This window comes from Mauremys mutica, chromosome 1, assembly GCF_020497125.1.
Source record: "Mauremys mutica isolate MM-2020 ecotype Southern chromosome 1, ASM2049712v1, whole genome shotgun sequence".
Taxonomy (NCBI): domain Eukaryota; kingdom Metazoa; phylum Chordata; order Testudines; family Geoemydidae; genus Mauremys; species Mauremys mutica.
In genome coordinates this window covers 165,077,457-165,102,261 of record NC_059072.1, presented here as the reverse complement: position 1 = coordinate 165,102,261, position 24,805 = coordinate 165,077,457, and the positions used below count along the sequence as shown (strand labels likewise).

The 24,805-nt window shown below is 45.2% G+C and overlaps 1 protein-coding gene across 6 annotated transcripts in view; it reads left to right on the top strand.

Moving 5' to 3' along the window:
- CMSS1 (cms1 ribosomal small subunit homolog) overlaps positions 1-24,805 on the top strand; it is a 403,104-nt gene that overhangs the window by 359,497 nt on the left and 18,802 nt on the right. For all 6 annotated transcript variants that reach the window (XM_045001740.1, XM_045001741.1, XM_045001743.1 and 3 more), the window contains 4 exons: positions 2,564-2,670; positions 12,262-12,333; positions 15,225-15,354; positions 22,585-22,644. In XM_045001740.1, coding sequence (XP_044857675.1) covers positions 2,564-2,670; positions 12,262-12,333; positions 15,225-15,354; positions 22,585-22,644 — 369 coding nt within the window. The remainder of the gene's footprint in view (positions 1-2,563; positions 2,671-12,261; positions 12,334-15,224; positions 15,355-22,584; positions 22,645-24,805) is intronic.

The following is a 24,805-nucleotide window of genomic DNA, read 5'->3' as shown; positions in this document are numbered from 1 at the left end:
CAGGGTGCAAGCCTGCTTTAGCGGCAGCCCCACTACACCATCGGACTTTTAGCGGTCAGAGATCGTGATTGACTGGGAGAGTCTCCAGGATCGAGCAGTCAATCGGGATGGACCGGTTGGTGACCGCTGTTTTATAGTGGTTTTTTTAGTTCAGTCAGGAAATTTAAAACAGGGAAGATGTGCTGTAGACTAAGTCCTCCAGGGAATGGAGAGATGCCACACTTCCTGCAGACTCTAGATACTACCTTCAATTTCCTGTGACACGTTTTCTGTTGGGGCAGAAACAGAGAAACCCAGAGCAGGGCAGTTGCAGGCTGCAGCTACACAGAATAGTAGAAACTTTTCTTACTTCATTTTTGGTACATAGTTCCTGCTCATAATAAAGTGTTTATCTTAACACCACTTTGGGACAAGCAAATCATTCCCTTAGGCCTTTGACTAAGTGCTCCGGGCAAGAGATGTTTTTCACCACCACTCTAGATCTGCAATATTAGGGTTTGGTTATGTTCACTTTCCTCTTGGGATTTCAAAATCTCTTCTGATCCTTCATAGGTGGCAAATGAATGCCTGTTCTTTCTCGGCCCTCAATTCTGATCTGAATAAAGTTCATTAGCATGTTGATAGGTCCCTCTCAGTGAGGGGGCCATTGCATGTGTGGGAGAGAAAACAAATTTCCTTTTCAGTCCCCATCCTGCTTCTAGAGTGATTACAGTTTTCCATAATCATATCTGTGTCCAATATGATTTCATGACAGATGGTATCCAGTCTATTACAGAGTGTTTACTGATTTTTTTTCTTCCATTACTAGCTATCAAGCTCACAAACTTTAAACTCAGCAGCTTGCAAAGGATACTTACTGTAATTCAAATTCTCCAAAATGTGAGAAAGCATGGAACTTAGACTGTAATAGTCTCCAGAGATAAATATGTAAAATCGTTGATAACCATTATGTTATGTTAGGATTTTCCCATGTGATTCCAAATTATTGTGTTGATGTGTAGAAATCTGTTTATAAAAATCTCCAACTTCCATTGCAAAACTTGAATGTGCATTGTTGCATCTCTGGAGGAGTGAGGACTATATAGACTTTTTCATTCCAATGCTTCATTTTTCAATAAATAAATCACAGTGTGTTAGTAAGTGCCAAATACAGTTCATTGTCTCTCTCTTTTGTCTCTCTTTATTAATCTCTTGAGCCTGTAAGTACTTACTGCTGGTGGTCACGCAGATATTACATAATAGTGAATGGGCATGTCTTCTGTAGTTTAATGCTTAAAATATCATATTGTTCACATTTTTCAAATAAAGAGCAAAATCTTTAGATGGGCTACTGCTAATCTCAGAATGCAGGGGAGTTCAACTATTGTCAGTACATATTAGGAACAGAAAAAATAAGATCCCCCAAATTATTGGATACAGAAATTGAATTAGTCACTTTTAACAATTAAAATTGATAGGATGAAGATTCTGATGATTAGCAGCGAAGTAACTATCGATAGTAATTTGGTCTATATCAGAAAGTTTTTTGCAGTTGAATAAAAGCATCTAAACTGCTTTCCTAGGTTAACTTGACATCTGCTTGAAATGGGAGGCTAATGTTACCTCTTTGAATGGTCTTTCTTCCCAATGCTTCCCTTAAAAAAAATTCAAAATGTTCCTTGATCCATATTATTTTTCTCAAAACATCAGCGTTTTTTAGCTTTCTGGTCATTCTGTTTTAAGTGTGGGAATGATGACATTCCCTAACCATCACTAATAAGAGTCCCATGGCCTAAAATTCTACACACAGAATTGAATATATATATCTTTATGGAATAGAACATGTCACCAAGTTTCACATTCTTGCTTTTATAAGTAATTAATACTAATAAAGCAGTTTGGACTTTCAGCCTGAGCTATTTTTTTTCTCAAAGTGCAAGTCTTGTGTCTTGGGGGAGAAGGAAGGAGTAGCTGACTTCTTCCAAGAGACATGCCAACAAATCTACCAAGAAAGGGATGTTTTCCCAGCAATCCCATGGTCTAAAAATTATTATTTTCTAGCAGTAGTATTGTTGCTGGTTTGTTGATCTAGCAGTGATTTATTAGGATTGGTCCACAACTGAACATAGGAAATCTTGGGCCATGGATCAGGGTCATGCGTTTACTTGTCTTGAAATAAAGCTGAGCAATGTAACTAAACTTATAGAACTGTAGTTAATAAACAGTGAATGAATATGTTTTTGGCATTTTGCTGAATGAGACTGAGATTTCTTGGAGAGGTTGTAAATTACTATTAATAATACTGCAGGTAGCAGGTTATTCACTGAATTCCACAAAGATAGGAAAACAGATTGTTTTATAGAGCAGAGGATTGAAAATATTAAGAGTGACTATGGAAGTAATCCTCAGTCACTTGTATTTTGGAACTATGTTACTTGCTGCTGAAGTTGTTTCATGTAAATAAACTGGGCATGATGTTACAATGACCCCTCTCCCAATAGAAGCTATTATCACTATTGTTGTACATTTTTCTAACGGAAAGTTGAGAGGTATGTTTAAAAAAAACCTGCATTTTTTTTCTCAGCTCCTTCTGATGATGAAGAAATGGAAAAATCAACCAACACAAGTAAACCAGTACAGCCTGACTCAGACTCCGGGTCCAAACCTGCTACAGCAAAGAAAAGAAAACAGGTTGGTAAGATTTGTGACTGTATTGATCGTAGAGATAATAATACGTAATGAAATCAGGCTTTTCACCCTAAATAAATGGTGCATTTCTCCACTTACTGTCCTGATCTCTTGCTTAGTACTGCTGTGTTGCCTGCATTATTTGGAAACGATTAGGTTCCAATCTTAAGAGATTTCAGTCATAACTTTAGTCTCATTTTATACAGGTACAATAGGGCGCAGAGCCCATCTCTTTCCCCAGGCTTGAGTCAGGTGACTGTGCAGAGGTGTACGGCTAAGTGATGTGCCAGTCTTTTAATGTTGACATTGCCTGAAGATTCTTATATTTTATTATTTAAATATTGTACAGCACCGAGAGAGACAACCAGAACCTGCCTTCATTGAAATGGCCCTTAGACTTGAGTGAGGAATGACTGAGTCCCATATGATGGAGATTGTTAGAGCCCAGTTTTGCAAAATGTACAGCACCTTCAACTCCCACTGAAACCAGTAGGAATTGAGGACGCTCAGCACCTCGCCGGATGTGCTTAATAATAAAAGATGCAGCAAGCTCACTGACTAAACTGGCAAGTAGGCAGCAAGAAGATTCATCCATAACACACTATGGAGTTTAAAAGGTCTCCTAGTATTGTTGCCTTCAAGGTATTATACACGGGAGTGACCTGGATAGATATAAGGGTTTAGGAACGAGATAAGAATCTTTCTGCTTTAGGTCATCAGTTTTCAGTTTGGCCCAGGTCTGTCGTAGCTAGAAGTTCTAGCTGTGTGATGGCTAGCCAGTGGTATAGGTGAAATAAGCTTGTAGTATCATTGCAGCTTATGATGGACAAGTGTCAGAAACACCACTGGCATTTATTGCCACCATTTTTGATGGTCTCTGCAGTCACCAAGGACTGAATTGGCCATGGACAGTGAGCTTCTGTCCACCTCCTGGTCATGATGTGGGCTCTGTGGCTGAGTAATGTGGGGGAGGCTTATGCTACTAGTGCCCGTCCTGTACCTGTTCTGCAGATAAACAGAGGAGTTCAAGGCTGTTAGTACAGCAACTTTTGCCACCACTAACTACAGTTTAACATTTAAAATGAAAGAACAGTCATTGCAAAGAATAAGCTTCTGTACATGTAGCACTGCCTCCGACTGGAGGGAATTAGACTGCTTAACTGTGGCCTAGGACAGGGGTTCGTAACGGGGTCTGTGAACCCTTTCGGAGGGCTGGGGGCCCCCAAGGCTAAAACCCAGAGCCCAAGCCCCATCCCTTGAAGCCAAGACCGCAGAGTTGAAGCCCTGATCCCCGGCGCCCCCCACGGGGCGGAAGCCAGGAGCAGCAGGGCTGAATCCCCGAGCCCTGGTGCTCCCCACGGGGCAGCAGCCCTGAGCCCATGGGCAGAGTTGGGAGGCACGGGGTTGTTGCCCTCCCCCCCCCAACTACACTGCAAGAGCAGGGCAGTCCCAGGGCAGCTCCACTCCTGGCCAGGTCGGAGGCGGGAAGCCGGAGCCGGGCATGGGCAGTGCAGGGCAGCTCTTGCTCTCGCTGGTGCCATGGAGCAGGCAGCTACAGCATTCCCTCGTCTCCTGCTGCTGCAGGGGGTTGAAGCTCACAGCCCCCTTTGCTCATGCAGCCGGTAAGAGTCACCTAGGCAGGGGGACCCGGTTCCGTGACTAGCAGAGTCCTCGAGGAACAGGAACCGCAGGGGAGCTTTCTCAGCACATAGCCCCTAGCTACCTCCTCCCTGCACCCCGAGCTACCTCCCCCTGCCTGCACACAGCCCCGAGCGACAGCCCCTAGCTACCCCCCTCCCTGCACCCTGAGCTACCCCCCCCGCCTGCCCACAGCCCCAAGCTACCCCCATCTCTGCACCCTGAGCTACACCCCCCTGCCTGCACACAGCCCCGAGCTACAGCCCTTAGCTACCCCCCTCTCTGCACCCTGAGCTACCCCCCCGGCCTGCACACAGCCCCTAGCTACCCCCCCTGCCTGCACACAGCCCCGAGCTACAGCCCCCAGCTACCCCCCTCGCTGCACCCCGAGCTACCCCCCCGCCTGCACACAGCCCTGAGCTACCCCCCCCACGCCTGCACACAGCCCCGAGCCAACCTTCTCCCCCCCTCCCCCCCACCTGCACACAGCCCCTAGCTACCCCCCTCTCTGCACCCCGAGCTACCCCCCCACCCGCACACAGCCCCTAGCTACCCCTCTTCCTGCCCCCTGAGCTGTTTTCAAACTTTTTGAGCTGAGCCCCCCTACTTTTGAGTTATAATTTTTGGTTGCCTCCCTCCCCCAACCCAGTTGCCCCCCTCCCCCAACTGATAGGTGGCCTGCTGAGGTGAGTCGGGGTGGAGGTGGCGCTCCCTCCAGGGACCCTGCTGTGCAGGGTTGGCTTGAGCCCCGATGGCCCCTGTCCATCCAAAATAGAAGTCAAACTACACCCGTGCCTGAGCGCCCGCCCCCTGCCCCCCCTCCCCCGCTGCACCCTGGAGTTTTTATAGCATGTTGTAGGGGGCCTCAGAAAGGAAAAGGCTGAGAACCCCTGGCCTAGGACGTGTGCTGCTAACAGAGATCTTTGTTTAGTTTAAGGAGTAGAAGCCTGGATTTTGGAGCAGGAGGGCTCTGAGTTTTAGCCCCACAACAGCTATGACGCTCCATGTGGCAATGGTGTGCGGCATCATGAGGTCACAAATGCATTACAGTATCACACAGCTCTTTTCTTGCAAGAAAGTTTGCTAATCAATATTTTTACAGAGGTGCCTATAATTTTAATGTTTGTATTTCACTTGAATCCGGCATTTCTGGTGCATATTAAATTGCAGATTTAATCCACTTCACTCCTGTCTAATCCACAGTCCAGAAGCTATTTTGTTGTGGCCTTGGTGTATGGAAACCAGTCAGGAGAGAAATGAATGGAATTAACAACATATATATTTTCAGTCCACAGACTATTTTGATAGTTTAATTAATTCATAGACTGCAGACCCACAATGAAAAGAACAATTTGTCTCCATTTTAAAGCGGTTGGTTGAAATGTTTATTTTGTCAGTAACTCCCAAATTCAGTGGATGGCCTAATTGGAATGTAAACTTTCACTCTCTCTCTCTCTCAGACGCAAGAATGTTTTCACTTTACATTTTGGTGTTTCAGTAACTTGGCGACATGCGAAGAGATGTTGCATTAGAAACATAACACAGGAAACATTTTATGTTCTGTCTGTGATTAACAAACATGGAATTCATGGCATTTTATTTCATAAATCAAAGGTCTCAGCACAAATTTCCTGTTTTTCTGCATTTTTAAAACTTCCGTGTAAAAATAGCACAAAAATATGCAGAGTACATGGAGCCAGGTCAAAATCAGTGGGTAGTCTGCACAGTACAATTCAGAAGGAAAAAATGCAAATAATTTTTTTTAAAGGCGATTTGCAAAAAGCTGCTGAATGAGCAAGTGTAGGAGAAAACTTACAGAAGGGTCTGAAGCTCGATCTAGATAAGATGCTTAAACTACTGAAGTTTCCAAACCATCAGCAAAGGACACACATAAGCTTACAACCATTCACTGTACAGTAATTAGATTTATCCAAACATCTCAGTTATATGTGGTGTGGAGTTGTTCTGTTGGAATAAATTATACTTGTATTCCTGGGCTCATCAGCTCACCAAGCCTTCACTGCTCCTCTACCAAAGGAGTCTTGTGCATCTAAGTGGAACAAAATAGTCAATGAGTCTAGGCTAGTTTCAGTGGAAAATCATTAAAAATAATGGTTCTGTGCACGTTACAGTGGAAGACTGGCAATGGAGAGAGAAGCTATGTCCATACTGTGACAGATATGGCCATTTCCTGCAATATCCTGGACAAACCTTACTGAATTAAGTTTATGTATCTTGGGAGTTCATTGTATTAAAAATGCAAATGTTTATGTCTTATTGTGGGATTGTATGTACCGTATATACTCGTTCATAAGCTGAATATTTTTAGTAAAAAAGGGAAGCACCAGAGAAGGGGGTTGGCTTATGAACGGGTATAGAGGGGGAGAGGTGGGACACAGCCCCTCCCCCCAACAGAGGGAGCAAGGAGAGGCAGCAGAGCCAGAAGGGAAGAGGTGGGGCCAGAGTCTCTCTGCTTCTGGCCACGCTGCTCTCCCCCAGCCTCCAAAGCAGCTGCAGCTCCGGGGCTGGCAGGCTGCAGCCCTGCCACTCGGCCCCACCCCCCAGAGCAGACTGCAGCTGCGCCACCCAGCCCACTGGAGCAGCTCCAGCCAGGCCAGAGACATCCTCCCCTGGCCCTCCCCAGATAAGGTGGGAAGGGATGGGACGGGGAGAGAGTGTGGGGGTCCCGAAGGGATGGGATGGGAAGAGTGAGGGGTCCCGGGCTAGAGGTGGGGTCATGTGGGGGTGGTCAGGGGTTACTCCCCTGACTCCCAGCTTCTCCCCCCCAAAAAAATTTCCCCACCAGTTGCTGTCCCGGCCTGTCAGGGTAAGCAGCTGATGCCCCGGGACACTTTGTTTACTTAGGTTTACCTCCGTGCCTGCAGATGCTCGAGATAAACAAACCATCTCAGCCCACCAGTGGCTTATCCTGATGGCCCAGGAGCCAAAGTTTGTTGATCCCTGAATTATAGGGTCGGCTTATGAACGGGTTATAAAATTTTTCCATTTTTACTTACCATCTTGGGGGGGATCGGCTTATAAACGAACCAGTTTATGATCGAGTATATACGGTACATCTCTAAAGGGGAGGCGTGACTTAATGTCAATGCTGGGAAGTTGTTATGAGAGCTTCAAAGGGCTCTTAACAATGGGCCAAACAAGAATGAATTTTTAGTTGAGTGGGTTTTGTAGGAAATACTGCGGAGAAGGGGAATGCAAATTCCCACCTCCGGATACAACCTTTTGAAGCTACGTCCCAAGGAGAAACTCCTTGTCTGCTGATTAACTGTTTCCATGGTCCCAATATGAAAGGCCCAAAGTGTATAATGGAATGACTCACAGATTCATGGGTGTTCTTGTTCTGAGCAAAAGGTGTTATGAACCTGTTACCACAGGAAAACTCGTGTGTTTTTGAAGGACTGACTCCTACCAGAACCCTTCTGGAGTTAGGGCGATCCATAGGCACTGACTTCCCCGCTGCCTAGCAGGGCCGCCAAGAGAATTCAGGGGGCCTGGGGCAAAGAAATTTTGGGGGCCCCTTCTATAAAAAAAAATTGCAATACTATATTCTCCTGGGGGCCCTTGCGGGGCCCACGGCAAATTGCCCCACTTGCTCCCCCCCACGGGCGCCCCTGGGAAAAATAAACCTTCCGCATTTCAGCACAAACCCAGTTTTGAGAAAACTTCTTTACAAGGTATCACTGGTTCTCAGCATCAGCTAGTGCTAAAAGGCACTAAAGCTCATTAAAAGGGTTGGACAAATATTTTCCATCAAAACTTTTTCTGGATCGAAAACTAGGGGGTTTTAAAAAGCAGAAAAAAATCACGGACAATGTCTGCTTTCCTTCAAAATTTGTTGTGGTTTTTTTAATTGAAAAGCTGAAATTAGTCTGCCAAAACCTGAATATAGTTTGAGGTTTCAGAAGTGTGTGGCCAAATATTTGCTGCTTGCTGTGTTTGATTGTTTAAAGAAACAATAAAATAATTCTGCTTAAAAATAATCCAAAACTTTTGAACCACCTCAGCTTGTAACCAAACAGCTGAGCCCATCCAGGCAGAGATTTTTCCAGGTTTCTGATACTCTGCTGGCTTCCTTGACTCATATCTGTCTCCATAACTTTCGGTTCATTTAGGTTAGAACATAAGAACAGCCATACTGGGTCAAACCAAAGGCCATCCTGCCCAGTATCCTGTCTACCGACAATGGCCAATGCCAAGTGCCCCAGAGGGAGTGAACCTATCAGGTAATGATCAAGTGATCTCGCTCCTGCCATCCATCTCCACTCTCTGAGAAACAGAGGCTAGGGACACTATTCCTTATCCACCCTGGCTAATAGCCATTAATGGACTTAATCTCCATGCATTTATCTGTTTCCTAGAGACTGGCTTCATGGGGTCCCTCACAAACTGGAGACGGTTACTGTGGGTTTGTCTTTAGTATAGCTTATGTACATACTCCACAAACTGAGCATTTGAGCTTGTTCCAGAATCTGGGATGAGCCTATGTTGTCAAAACTGAAATGCTCAAAATAGCATGTGCATGTGAATGGACACAGGGTGCTAAAATTAAATTAACCCCGGGGTTCTTAAACTGGGGGTCAGGACCCCTCAGGGGGTCACGAGGTTATTACTGGAGGTCGTGAGCTGTCAGCCTCCTCCTCAAACCCCGCTTTGCCTCCAGCACTTATAATAGTGTTAAATATATTAAAAAGTGCTTTCAATTTATAAGGGGGGGGGGTCGCACTCAAAGGTTTGCTATGTGAAAGGGTCACCAGGACAAAAGTTTGAGAACCACTGAATTAACCCCTCTGAAGCCTCAGGGAATGCAGGGAAGGGGGGTCTCCCTTGGTAGGGTTGGGAAGGATATTGCTCTTCTCATGTGATCCCTCCCCCCAGTGGCTAATTTTAAATGAAGCTCCCTTCCCCTGAGATGAATCTCCCTATGGCACTGAAATTACATATAGACTATAATTTGGCATTTGAGACGTGAAAGGGAGGGTAGCCCTAATGGAAAAGCTAACAGCTTGGCTCTTCTGTAAGCCTCAAACTGCTGAATGAGCTTTAAGGTAGGGAAGGCTGTGCCCTGCCCCAAACAGCCTGGCCCTGCCCCCATCCGACCCCCACCCACTTCCTGCCCCCGACTGCCCCCCTTAGAATCCCCGACCCATCCTGCTCCTTGTCCCCTCACCGTCCCCCAGAGACCCCCCACCACCACCACCACCCTGGGACCCCACCCCTGCTCCCTGTCCCCTGTCTGCCCCAATCCCTATCCACCCCCACCCCCCCGCTGAGTCCGTCCCGCTCCGAGCCGCGTGGTGAGGGGGCGGGGCTGTGAGCTCACGCCAAGCGGAGGGAGCTGAGCTCAGCCTGGAGCTCGCAGCCCCGCCCCCTCACCACGCGGCTCTGAGCGGGGCAGGGCTCAGGGGCCCCGCCAGAGACACGCTGCAGCGCTGTCTGAGGATGCCGCTTGATGCGCTAAGGCTCCAGGAGAGGGAGCCTCAGCTGTTCTGTTGGGGGCCTCTGCGGAGCTCAGAGCCTGGGGCAAATTGCCCCACTTGCCCCCCCCCCTCTGGGCGGCCCTGCTGCCTAGTGGGTGCTTGCTTCCCCTACCCCCGGCTCTGCCCCACCCCACCTCTTCCTGCCCCTGCACTGCCCTCGCCCCACCCCCATTCCACCCCCTTCCCCCAAGTCCCTGCCCTGTCCTGCCTCTTCTCGGCCTCCTCCTCTGAGCACACCGCATCCCCGCTCCTCCCCCTCCGTCCCGGAAAAGTGCTGCCAAACAGCTGTTAGGCGGCAGAGGAGTGGAAAGCGCTGGGAGGGGGGAGTAGGAGTGGGGACACGACGCGCTCGGGGGGGGGAAGAGGCGAGGAGGGGGGTGTTTGGCTGCCGGTGGGTGCGGAGCACCTGCTAATTTTTCCCCAGGGGTGCTCCAGCCCTGGAGCACCCATGGAGTTGGCACCTATGGGGTGATCTCTGGTAAGCTTATTAGCATGTGTGTAGGTTCTTTTATTGTTTTAATATGTTTTTTCTCTAATGTTTTCAATAAGACTAGCTTAAGAATAAATGTGCTTGCTCTGTGGTACCGTCTACCTGTGGGCAATTACGCTCCTCTAAGGAGAAGGCAAAGCAGGCCCGCTTAGTCAGTCTGACTTGCTGGAGAATTCACAGTGTGGGCAAGGAACTGTGCAGCCTGGAAAACCCCCAGTCAGAAGGGAGAGAGACTGGAACTGAGAAGCCGGGAGCCTAGAATGGGTGCTCTTGCTTCACCACAAGGGGAAAATACAGGTGCACTTACCCTGAGCTATGACACATACATCTTGAGGGAGGAGAGAAAAACAAGAAACTTATCAAACTGGTTTAGGCCAGCAAGGTAGAATCAGTCTTGTGGGTGGGGTGTATATGGGAGTCTGGACAAGAAGAGAAAAACTTAGACTCACAGGAACAGGGAGGTGAGTTGCCTGGGCATTATATTTGTACAGAATCTAGCACAATGGTCTCCTGATCCTGGAGATGCTACCACAATAGAAGTAACTTATAATTGTTTGCAGTGTTGTTGTAGCCCAGTTGGTCCAAGGATATGAGAGAGATGAAGTAGGTGATGTAATAGCTGTTATTGGACCAACTTCTGTTGATGGAAGTTACAAGCTTTTGAGATACACGCTTCCACCAACAGAACTTGGTCCAATAAAAGATACTATCTCACCTACCTTGTCTCTCTTACAACAGTGATAACAGCACAGACAATGGATCCAAAACTTTGTGACCTGCTGGATTGAAATGAAAGAGGTGGGGAATGGACGAGAGAGAGATTTCCCTTTGCTGGCTCCATTTATAATCTCAGCCAGAGTTAGGAAGATGGTTTGACTTTAATTTAGTAGTTTAAAACATGCTGCCTATAGAGGGAGGCAGGGAGGGATAGCTCAGTGGTTTGAGCATTAGCCTGCTAAACCCAGGGTTGAGAGTTCAGTCCTTGAGGATGCCATCTGGGGATTGGTCCTGCTTTGAGCAGGGGGTTGGACTAGATGACCTCCTGAGGTCCCTTCCAACCCTGATATTCTATGAAATGAGAGTCATACTCGTGGTGGCAGGTTTTAGGGGCTGTTGGGACTAAGCCCCATTAATAATACCCAGCTAGCAGGTACTTGCAGTTCTCTAACTGTTGTATATGTACCACTGATGGTACATGAGCTGCCCCTATATTTAATTTTCCTGTGACCTCTGGACATGATCTCTCTAGTTTGCCACCTTTACAAACTGAATGCTTATATACTGATCATCCTAAATACATACAAGTGGGGAGAAATGAACCAAAGAGACATTTCATGAACTAAAAAGCCAATCTTCATGGTATTAAATGAAGAATAGCATAGAGCAAAATTTGAAAACATCTCTTGAAAGATGTTACATTATAAACATAAAAGAAAGGAAATCAGAAATAGAGAAAAATCATTATTTCCAGTTATTCTCTCCTATCTGTATGGTATAGGTCACCAGCTGGTTGGTTAGGTTGTACCCAATTATTACAAAGGCCTGTTTGGCAAAGTTAGAATGAGTTCTTTTTGCGGATACAGACTAACACGGCTGCTACTCTGAAACCTGTTAAAATGATTGTCTCACACAATAATAGAGATTCGCTTTTTCCTTCTGATTTTTTGTTGTTGTATTAAACATGCTGTATACTGGATGATAAAGGTGTGCCTATGACTCATATGTTTCAGGTTTCTGTACTTTTTTTCTGTTCTCTGTTACACCAGTGTGAATATGAAGTAGTTCCAGAAGTTACTTCAGATTTACAGAACTGTAACAGAGCAGAGTTTTACCCCAGACCTGTACATATTATTTTTTTCCTCTATCAGTATCTGAATCTTTGTACCCAACTTCTGCCCCCACACCATCATGTTTTGGGGTAATAATATCTCTCATGATGAATCTCTTTTTACAACATCTGCTTTGCAGCCTGCGGAATGTTTTCTAACTCGTCCTGAGGAAAAAGAAGAACACACTGTGAAGGTGAAAAGGAGAAGGAAGGTATTGGAAACTCCCCCTCCATCCCCTGCCCAACTAAAAGTTCAACACAAATGGTTTTTGGGGCTGGATGGGTGCAGTTGCTTTTATAAGACATGTCAGCTTCAGGATAGCACAATGCCAGCGGTGTCCTTTAAATGGTTTTAGAAGCTTGTTTCCCTTGGTGTAGTGTACTGAGACCATAACATTGCAGCCAGTTTTATGAAAGAGAGAAAATCAACTCTGTCTTAGAAGAGAAACCTTTCTCAACTCCAGTCAAATATCTGCTTCACACCTATGTACCCAACCGCAACCTTGTGTCCAAAGCTGACTAGAAGACCTTGATGCAGGGATTGAAAGGGCATTGGGGGAGATAGAATCACCCCATCCCATCCTTTCAGCCAGGCCACAGCAGTTACTGCATTTCATGGGCAGTAGTGATTTGGTCCCTTTTCTCCCCACAGTATAGTTACTGGGGTCCTTGTTCTGTATTGACCTTCTGACCATGACCCATGCCTGCCCCCAGGGGCACCCTCCACAGTCCTGGTGGAGATGATATAGCACAAAGTGTGTTGTCTTTCTGAACAGACTAAAATGCTTAGCTGTCTCACAGAGCAGGTACGCAGGGTTTTAATTTCATGTTAGATCTTGTACCCACCCCAGTGGATGGGAGGATTTTGCCTTAGATGCAGGTCTGGCGTTAATAACCATGTCACTTTCTTTGCAGCCAAAACAAATGCATCCCATGATGAAAATGGGTGACTTGATCTAAAATAAATCTCCAGTGTTCATGCAAACAGTAGAGGCTTAGTTAGATCTTTTTTTTCCAGTGGTAATATGCCATTAAGTCTGTACACATAACCTGTCAAGTAATCATCATGAAGAAATTATTATACTGCACTACCATATAGGTCCCAAACTAATGACTCTCTTTTATAAATAAATAAATAATTAAAATAAAACCCTTTGCTCCTTAAGCATCTGGAATGAATTGGAAGAAAAATAATAAAACTTCCTGTGTGAAGAACATTTTCCCACAGCTCTCCTTGAAGAAAAAGAGTATGATCAGGTGTCCTTGCACTGACTGTTATGGAATTTCTCATTAACATCAGCATCTTCCTCAAGAGAACCATAATTTTCCAGAAGGAATTGAGTGAGTCAGTGAATGACGTAATGAGCCAGTGAAACGGCAATTATCTCGTGGTACTAAGCAGAATGAGTCTTGTTGATCTTGGGTTATTATCTGTTAGATAATTACTCTCTATAAAACATCTCCAAAAAGTGGCCCAGCTTGCAGTCATTACACAGCAGGAAAATTTTACTGAATCAGGATGGAACTTGAGTTACTGCTGTTCACTGAGTGAAATCACATAGACACTGTAAGGGCTTGCACCAAGTCTGCTGCAAATGCTCCCAGTGCTTTCAAAAGGTTCTGGTTCAGGGCCTAAATGTTTTGGGACTGGGCAAAAAAATGTCAGGACCTTTCATAGGGCCAGGTTATGATCTCTTTAGTCCCATTGGTGAGCAGTTAGCTGGGATTGCTTAAGCAAGTAACATGTCACTAACAGGAAAAAGGAGTTCACAGTCTGGCTGTTAGGGTTGTCCATATTTTAATACCCTCTGTCATGCCAAGCTGCCTTCTCCCCTTGAAAAGCTCTTGTTTTTAAAAGAAGTAAGGTCATTTAAATAAAGAGGGACCCATATTCTCTTCCCTTGTCATTCATTTAATTTATTAATTTAGAAAGTGAAATTATGACTTAAAAGTATGGCAAAACTCTGACTCATTTCAGTGTGATTAAGATTAAGCCCTAAATGGGGACTTCATTTATAAAATACCATTTTCATGACTGCTGGTTAAAGGTAGGCTGCTCAGATTTTTTTTTAAAAAGTTTGTCACTCTCCTTTATGATGTATGAAAATGGTCTCAAAGTGTCTATATATAATATTGCTTTTGAAATTTCAACTGCTGACATGTCCTTATGCTGTACAATCCAGCATCCCTGCTCCTGTCTCCCAGTTGGAGGCTGAAAACTGTACCTCAGGTTTCATTCTCCTGAGATATCACCATCCAGGTCCTAGAAAGATCTTGCCAAAATCCTCCAACAGATGGAAATGAGGACCTGGTATTCTTGATGTGGTTGCCAACCCTCCAGGATTGGCCCAGAGTCTCCAGGAATTAAAGATTAATCTTTAATTAAAGATTATGTCATGTGATGAAATCTCCAGGAATACACCCAACCAAGATTGGCAACCCTAATTCTTGATATTTTAGAGAGGTATTGTCAACCCCAATAATTCAAAAATCATGAACTAGGCCTCCCTGAATCATGATCAGTTTAAAAGCAATAACATTTCAAATAAATCTTGGGATTTTTTTTTCTTTGCCTGTTGGTTTTTGAGCTGCTAGGGTATTCTCTAGTCATGTTTCCAAACTGTTCTATGCAATCAAGAAGGCTGCAAGCTTACGTTTTAAATTTAAATGAGAGCTGAGATTCTTCAGTAATCTCTTGACTCCTGTAGCTGGAGCTTTAAGAAAAACACCCATTATTGTAATATTTGAGAGACTTGGCAACACTGCTAAAGTAATAAATTAAAAAACCTATCACCCAACCCCTCCCCCAACACAACCTTTGAGAAAATGCCAGTATTGCAGTAAAGTGCATAACAGAGGTACACAGTAAAGATGTTTTGGTTTTTACTTCACAGGGCATCTTCATAGGCTGCGGACCCAGTTCTGAAATTTTCACTCCCAATGAAGCAACTGGAGTTTTGCCCAATTATAAGGACTTTAGGACTGAGTTTCATTTGTATAAGATTATGAAGAAACATACTCTTACAGATTATCATTGGATTGTCAAATAGCAAACACCATATTGAAAATGCCTTACATCTCCTTTTTTTACTTTTGTTTGTAGAAGAAAATTTCTGATATTCTTGCAAAATCATCTCCAAAACCAGGTGTCCCTGAAGACCTACAAAAGCTACTTAATCAACACTTTGGTACTAAACGTTCAGTGATTGAACTAGAAGAGTTAAAACTGCCAGGTAATATGTGCTGTATCAAAGAGATGTCTTGTGCATTTCCTTTTGCGTGGGGGATGGGGATTCATCTGTTTTAGGAACTAAAAGATTTCTTAATTCAGATCTCCTGAGTTTTATGGGGTTTTATGAGAATTTTTTCTTGTAGGGTATTGCTGTGCTGTTTGAGTTGTGAATTCTTTTGGAATAAGTACGTGGGTTTGTTTTCTAAATGGTGCAGTTAAGGAAACGAAAGGAAGCATTGTTTCAACATATCCAGTCATTGCAGAACATTAATTTCAGGAAGTTTCTTTTTTGATAGAAGTGTGGGGATTTCTAAGTAATGGTTTCCAAGTTACTGAGAGCCAGGAAAATTGGTCTTATTCCTGTGGTTAGTGGAGCTGTACTCAGACATTTAAGATAAGGCTTCACCTGAGCTGAAATAAATTCTAAAGAAGGAAGAATAGTCAGACACCGTTCTGAATTAGTTATAGAATGCTGACTACACTGCTCTTATCACCTGTTGGCTTTTTGGTGAGCTATATGAAATGAGCTGGCAGCTTTAGTCCAGACCTAGTGGACGGATTTTGTACCAAAACTGGCTGCTTGTTGGCAGTCTGACTGGAGAGAGACTGGTGAGCCCAGTGATAAAATGGGCAGGGCATGGAGACTGAACACCCATCTCACCCCATTAAAGGTTTGTGGGGAAGAGTAAACTGCACTGCTGTACGTTCTGTTCTATGAATAAAGTGGAATTAGTTTTCCAGTGCTGTCAATGTGAAGGGGAAAAGGGGGGGTTGTAATAAAAATCATTACAATTTTCTTTTTGGTTTAGACAGAGAGGCCTTTCCCTCCCCCCTGTAGCTTACCTTAACCTCTAAAAACTTTATCCTAAAAAAATTAATGATTCCTTATTTTGAGCCCAAGTTGTAGCATTAATTCTTGTTGTTGGGTTATATAAGAAGATACTCTGAGCTCCTATTTATTGATAGTGTATACTTAGAGTCAAAAGGGCCCCAGTAACAAGTCTGTTGGCTCTTGTTTTATCTCACTGATACTCACTGAACTCTTTGTGCCCTGTGCCACCACTACGATCCTTTCAGCCAAGCTGCACTCTCTGTTTTTGACTGTTCAAAGCTTGTCTTTCTAGATAACTGCACTCTCTTCCCAGCTTCATGCAGAGACATGTGATCCTAGACTGACCCTCCTTTCTTTCTCTAGGGGTTGCTTAGCTTTCTTCTTGAATCAAGGGAGAGTTTTGCCATCCTGCCGCGTTGCATCCTAAAAACCAGAGAAGTCTCTTCCATCCTCTGTATTGCTTTGAAGCACTTACATTTTATAATTCTAAACCCATAAGGTTTTGTGGAAATAACAATACTCTGTTGCTTTCCTATTAAGAAAGGCCTTTAGGCTAGTGAAGCGACCCATTTCCATATGGACTGGGTCTTGGATTGTTTTTTTCTTTCTTTTCTTGAAGGGGGAATTGGAAGCTTACAAAGCCAAAGGGATTGGTGGCTTCTGTAGCTGTCAAGTCATTCATATCAACTCACTGGGCAGAACAGAGGGCAACGATTTGAAGTTGTTTATTCGTGTTAGCAAAATACTAAACATAGAGGTTCGGGTTTGAGCCAACTTGGTTTCTGGCTGCTGCAAGCTGTAGTTATGTGGTTTTAATCCTTTCTGGGTTTTTTAAGGTATTGTTAACATCCCGGTTCTGCTGGTTTGGTGAAAATAGTCATTGACCCACGACATGTATTTAGTTTCCTTTTGAAATTGGAAAATTAAGAACTCTGTCCTTCTACGTCTTGCTCTGAATTATTCAACATTATTAAATCATTAATATGAGTTACTGTATTCAGACTGGCTAGGCCCTCATTAGCACAAATAATGGCAAAGATTGATTACACAACTACCCTGAAGGACTGAAAATGGGCAGCACCAAAAATAGACATTTAGAGCTGTGAAATTACTCCTTGTAAAGTCTTTTCTATGCTGCCCTTTGGACTCATTTAGTATTGATAGCTTCACCTTTGGAATTAAAACTGCAGTTGAAACCTTAGTGTTTTATCCTACAGTGCTGGGGAGGTACATCTTGTAAATAAAAAAAACAAATGTATAAATCAAAGACTGATCCTGCAAGGTATTGAGCACCCTCACCTCCTCTTAGACCTGGTCTACACTACGCGTTTAAACCGGTTTTAGGAGCGTAAAACCGATTTAACGCCACACCCGTCCACACTAAGAGGTCCTTTATATCGATATAAAGGGCTCTTTAAATCGATTTCTGTACTCCTCCCTAACGAGAGGAGTAGCGCTAGTATCGGAATTACCATATTGGATTAGGGTTAGTGTGGCCGCAGATCGACGGTATTAGCTTCCGGGTGGTATCCCACAGTGCACCACTGACCGCTCTGGACAGCAATCTGAACTCAGATGCAGTGGCCAGGTAGACAGGAAAAGCCCCGCGAACTTTTGAATATTTCCTGTTTGCCCAGCGTGGAGCTCCGATCAGCACGTGTGGCGATGCAGTTAAAAATCAAAATAAAAAAAGAGCTCCAGCATGGACCATACGGATGTGATTGCTGTAAGGGCAGGCAAATCTGTTCTATCAGCGCTCCGTGACAGAAGACGAAATTCGAAATCATTTTTAAAAATTCTCCAGCCAGACGCCATAGCAGGGACTCAGCGCACTGCTGCGTGACAAGCGTAACGGAAAGCCAAAGAATCAAATGGATGCTCATGGAGGGAGGGAACGGGGACTGGAGGACTCAAGCAATCCCACAGTTCCTGCAGTCTCCGAAAAGCATTTGTATTCTTGGCTGAGCTCCAAATGCTTCTAGGGTCAAACACAGTGTCCGCGGTGGTTCAGGTCATAGCTCGGCAATTTACCCCCCCACCCCCCCACCCACCCCCAGAAGTGAAAGGGAAAACAATCCTCTCTTGACTCTTTTACATGTCACCCTATCTTTACTGAATGCTGCAGATAGACGCGATGCTGCAGCAGTCAACACCAACATCCTCGCTCCCCCCCCGCCCCGCCATGGGTGGCTGATGGTGCAGTATGGCTGATATCCACTGTCATCATCAGCCTTTTGGCACATGGGGCAGTGCAAAAGGACTGGTAACCATGCTGACTAGCATCCAGTGAGGTCGACCATGGGCGCCTGTGTAAAAAACTCCTGATTTTTCTTGGTAGATGGTGCAGTATGGCTGGTAACCATCTTCATCATAGCAACAGGGGGCTGAGCTCCATCAGCCCCCGCCCTTCATGTGTAAAGAAAAGATTCAATTGTCCCTGGACTAGCAGCGGGATGCTGGGCTCCTCTCCCCCACACTGATTAATGTCCTGTCTGGACTATCATAGCAGCTGGAGGCTGCCTTCCACTCATTTCTCACTAACAAGTCACTGTGTCTTATTCCTGCCTTCTTCATTACTTCATCACACAAGTGGGGGGACACTGCTACGGTAGCCCAGGAAGGCTGGGGGAGAATGGAATCAACAGGTGGGGTTGTTGCAGGAGCAACCCCCTGTGAATAGCATACAGCTCATAATTTCTGCGGGATCTGACACAGAGCAGCTGTGCTCTCTGGTTCTATGATACACTGGTTCTCTAGTACACTTGCCCCATATTCTAGACAGGACTGATTCTATTTTTAGATACCAAAAAGGAGGGATTGACTCAGGGAGTCATTCCCAATTTTGGCTTTTGCGCCCCCGGCTGATCTCAGCCAGGGGCACTTATGACAGCAGCAGATGGTGCAGTGCAAAAGGACTGGTAACCATGATCATCTTATTGCCAATTTATGGCATGGTAAATGGTACAGTATGGCTGATAACCATCTCTGCTGTCATGCAAAAGCAAATGCATGCTGCTGTGTAGCGCTGCTGAATCGCCTCTGTCAGCGGCATCTAGTACACATACGGTGACAGTCACAAAAGGCAAAACAGGCTCCATGATTGCCATGCTATGGCGTCTGCCAGGGCAATCCAGGGAAAAAAGGCGCGAAATGCTTGTCTGCCGTTGCTTTCCCAGAGGAAGGAGTGACTGACGACATTTACCCAGAACCACCCGCGACAATGATTTTTGCCCCATCAGGCACTGGGATCTCAACCCGGAAATTCCAAGGGGCGGGGGAGGCTGCGGGAACTATGGGATAGCTACGGAATAGCTACCCACAGTGCAACGGTCCAGAAATCGACGCTAGCCTCGGACCGTGGACGCACACCACCGATTTAATGTGTTTAGTGTGGCCGCGCGCACTTGATTTTATACAATCTGTTTTGCTAAACCGGTTTATGTAAATTCGGAATAATCCCGTAGTGTAGACGTACCCTTAGACACAACCCCTAACTAAACAATTAGGAAGTGATTTTAATACCAGGGGTCAGATTCTGAATTCTGGTGGTATAATCCTAAGACTGCAGCAATAGAAAATCCACCACATGGAGGGTGCAATGATGGAAAGCAGCTTCCTTCAGCAAATTTAGCTGGCAGGGCTTCTGCTGTGCTCCAGCTATAAATTAAGTCTGCCTTCACATCCACCCTGTCAGAAATGGTGAATTGAGGTTGGCAGCAATAACATAGCCTCCGCTTTGTTTGAATCTGAGTGCTTCCCCGCTCGGGTGCTCGGGGATCAGTTGACAAGAGATAGCTGCTGGGGTTAATTCGGTCCAAAACACGCTAGCTGATAGATTGAGGTGTTAAGTTGTGGGAGCCCTGGGCTCGTGGGACCCCCACAATGAGCCGGTACTGAGAGCGTGTGGAATTGGTCGATGCTACGCCCGGCTCATGAGACAGCTCATGGTGTCCGACACCATCAGGTGGTCCAGAGACATCTATACGGAACACATCACGGGACACCATCAATAAATACCAGGTTGAGTAATTGAGACCACCGACCAGGGAAATAACCCACTCGGGACCGCCCAGAGGGGGGGGCAAGAGGGGCAATTTGCCCCAGGCCCCGAGCCCCACAGGGGCCCCCACGAGAGTTTTTCGGGGCCCCTGGAGCGGGGTCCCTCACTCGCTCCAGGGGGCCCGGAAAACTCTTGCGGGGCCGGGCGCAGGAGCTTCTTCGCTCCCGGTCTTCGCCGGCGGGGGGTCCTTCCGCCCCGGAGCGGAACGACCCCCCGCCGGCAAATTACCGCCGAAGACGGAGCGGGACCCGCCGCCGAAGTTCAGCTCGGTCTTCGGCGGTAATTCGGCGGCGGGGGGGCCCTTCCGTTCCGGGACCCGCCGCCGAAGTGCCCCGAAGACCCGCGGCGGGGGCCCCCCGCTGCCGAATTACCGCCGAAGACCGGGCTGCGCTTCGGCGGCGGGTCCCGCTTCGGTGGTAATTCGGCGGCAGGGGGGCCCCCGCGGCGGGTCTTCGGGCACTTCGGCGGCGGGTCCCAGAACGGAAGGACCCCCTGCTGCCGAAGACCCCGGGCCCCCGGAATCCTCTGGGCGGCCCTGAACCCACTTCCTTCCCTGATGAACCAAGGGACGCACCCCACACATGGACTTATTCAGTACACTGATACTGACTTGGACTCTTAATACATTCCATGGGTAGCTATTGGTTTAACTGAATGGGGATTAGCGGCTGGGTAAAATTTGGCAGATTTATATCTGAGATGGGGAGAGTGTCATTGAGAGAGCCTCCTAGTGAGGATGGGGAATTAAAATGCATGTCAATACAGTAACTCCTCGCTTAACGTTGTAGTTATGTTCCTGAAAAATGCAACTTTACACGAAACGATGTTAAGTGAATCCAATTTCCCCATAAGAATTAATATAAATAGGGGGGGTTAGGTTCCAGGGAATTTTTTTTCACCAGACAAATATATTATATAGATATGCACACAGTATACATTTTAAACAATTTAATACTGTTCACAGCTATGATGATTGTGAAGCTTGGCTGAGGTGGTGAAATTAGAGGGTGGAAGAGAGAGGGATATTTCCCAGGGAATGCCTTACTGCTAAATGATGAACTAGCACTCGGCTGAGCCCTCAAGGGTTAACACGTTGTTAATGTTGCCTCTCACACAAGGCAGCATGAATATGAGGGAGGGGAGACAGCATAGCAGACAGAGACAGACACACACCTTGTGTATGGGAGAGAGAGAGAGATGCACACTGCCCCTTTAAGTAAGCTGACCCACTCTTAAGTGCATTGTCTTTTTAAGTGGATCTGGAAGTTGAGACAGCAGCTGCTGCCCCAAGCTCTCTCTGTCTCTCTCCGTCAGTGTCCCCTCCCTGCTCTATATGGAGAAGGGGTAAGTGGGGTGCAGGGGGGAGGGGGACCCCCTGACATTAGCCCCCTCCTTCCCGCCCTGCACAGCAAGCAGGAGTCTCTGGGAGCAGCTCCAAGGCAGAGAGCAGGAGCAGTACATGGCAGTGAGGGGAGGGACAGCTGAACTGCCAATTGCTAGCCTGCTAGGCGGCTGCAGCACAGGGAATTTAGTGGAGCGGGGAGCTGATAGGGGGGCTGCCAGTCCACCCTGGTTACAAGCCCCCACCAGCTAGCTTCAACAGGCTGCTGTTCCTGCGAGCAGTGGACAAATCAGGCGGCTGCCAAACAACGTTGGAAAGGAGCATTGCACAACTTTAAATGAGCGTGTTCCCTAATTGATTAGCAACGTAACAATGAAGCAACGTTAACCGGGACGACTTTAAGTGAGGAGTTACTGTATTTATATAACTGTGATTGAACATAATTTACAGAGTTGTGCAATGTGAAAGTCCAGAGAGAAAAGTAACCCCATTGATAGGAGGATGACCCACGTCTTACTTTTATTGTATTCCATCCTGATTGTTTTAGTGACTCCTGAATGTAGGATTTGCCATGTTAGATTGGACCACTGGTCCAACCAGTCATAATGGTTCTGGCTGTGGCTTCTGATTGATGCCACAAAGGCATATGAAAACCCTCCATTATGTATGTGGTCAGTTGTGTAATGCTATATTTATGGGGGGTGAGGAGAGAAAAACATTCAGATAATTGAGGAGGGAATTAAAATTGTGTTGATAGATTTTACCATGATTCGGTTAACCAGTTCACAAACTCATTGCTGTTGCATAGTGGGGACCACAAAACTCTGCCTTTCCAAAGGGCAATCCACATAGTTTTCAAAGAATAAGCATTACTGGTAGATTTAATCCAAGAATGATTTAATAGATATACCTAGTGCTGTACTGTAAACTTATGAATATACTCAATTGTTCTGTTGCAAATCTGTCAACACAAACATTTTGTCTCTTATGGTTTCAGATTCCTGTTTCCTGCCATCCAATGACCTCACCCACAGTTTTTCTTCATACCTGAAGGAAAGTGAGTAAAATATTGGTCGCAAGGAGAGTGTAGTTTGTTTATTAAAAAAATGTTTAGTGCAGTATTCAAGAGAAAGTAGAATCCTCATGCTATACACAAGATAGTATGCATATCTGCCCACTTAAGAACGTAAGAATGGCCATACTGGGACAGACCAAAGGTCCATCTAGCCTAGTATCTTGTCTTCCAACAGTGGACAATACCAGGTGCCCCGGAGGGAATGAGCAGAACAGGCAATCATCAAGTGATTCATTCCCTGTCACCCATTCCCAGCTTCTGGCAAACAGAGGCTAGGGAAACCATCTCTGCCCATCCTGGCTAATAGCCATTGATGTACCTATCCTCCATGAATTTATCTAGTACTTTTTTTGAACCCTGTTATAGTCTTGGCCTTCACAACATCCTCTGGCCTGGAGTTCCAGAGGTTGACTGTGCGTTGTGTGAAAAAATACTTCCTTTTGTTTGTTTTAAACCTGCTGTCTATTAATTTCATTGGGTGACCACTAGTTCTTGTGTAATTAGAAGGAGTAAATAGCACTTTCTTATTTACTTTCTCCACACCAATCATGATTTTATAGACCTCTATCATATCCCCCCCCTTAGTCGTCTCTTTTCCAAGCTGAAAAGTCCCAGTCTTATTAATCTCTCCTCATACGGCAGCCGTCCCATACCCCTAATAATTTGTGTTGCCCTTTTTTAAACGTTTTTCCAAGTCCAATATATCTTTTTTGAGATGGGGTGACCACATCTGCATGCAGTATTCAAGATGTGGGCATACCATGTATTTATATAAAGGCAATATGATATTTTCTGTCCTGTATTCTATCCCTTTCTTAATGATTCCCAACATTCTGTTCACTTTTTTGACTGCCGCTGCACATTTGAGTGGATGTTTTCAGAGAACTATCCATCATTTTATACATATAGTTGGGATTATGTTTTCCAATGTGCATTACATTGCCTTTATCAACATTGAATTTCATCTGCCATTTTGTTGCCCAGTCACCCAGTTTTGAGAGATCCTTTTGTAGCTCTTTGCAGTCTGCCTGGGACTTAACTATCTTGAGTTTTGTATCATCTGCAAATTTGCCACCTCACTGTTTACCCCTTTTTCCAGATCATTTATGAATATATTGAATAGACTGGGCCCAGTACAGACCCCTGGGGGACACCACTATTTACCTCTCTCCATTCTGAAAACTGACCATTTATCCTACCCTTTGTTTCCTATCTTTTAACCAGTTACTAATCCATGAAAGAACCTTCCCTCTTATCCCATGACAGCTTACTTTGCTTAAGAGCCTTTGGTGAGGGATCTTGTCAAAGGATTTCTGAAAATCTAAATACATTATATCCACTGGATCCCCCTTGTCCACATGCTTGTTGACTCCCTCAAAGAATTCTAGTAGATTGGTGAGGCATGATTTCCCTTTACAAAAACAATGTCGACTCTTCCCCAACAAATTATGTTCATCTATATGTCTGACAATTTTGTTCTTTACTATAGTTTCAACCAGTTTGCCCAGTACTGAAGTCAGGCTTACTGGCCTTTAATTGCGAGGATCACCTCTGGAGCCCTTTTTAAAAATTGGCATCACATTAGCTATCCTCCAGTCATTTGGTACAGAAGCTGATTTAAATGATAGGTTATGGATGACAGTTAGTAGTCCTGCAATTTCACATTTGAGTTCCTTCAGAACTCTTGGGTGAATACCATCCTGGTCTTGGTGACTTATTACTGTTTAGTTTACCAATTTGTTCCAAAACCTCCTCTAATGGTGCCTCAATTTGGGTCAATTCCTCAGATTTTGTCACCTAAAAAGAATGGCTCAGGTTGGGGAATCTCCCTCACATCCTCAGCCGTGAAGACTGATGCAAAGAATTCATTTAGTTTCTCCGCAATGGCCTGATCGTCCTTGAGTGCTCCTTTAGCATCTCGAGCGTCCAGTGACCCCATTGGTTGGTTAGCAGGCTTCCTGGTTCTGATGTATTTAAAAAAATTTTGCTATCACTTTTTGAGTCTTTGGCTAGCTGTTCTTCACATTCTTTTATGGCATTCTTAATTATATTTTTACACTTCATTAGCCAGATTTTATGCTCCTTTCTATTTTCCTCATTAGGATTTAACTTCCACTTTTTAAAGGATTAAAATTAATATTGA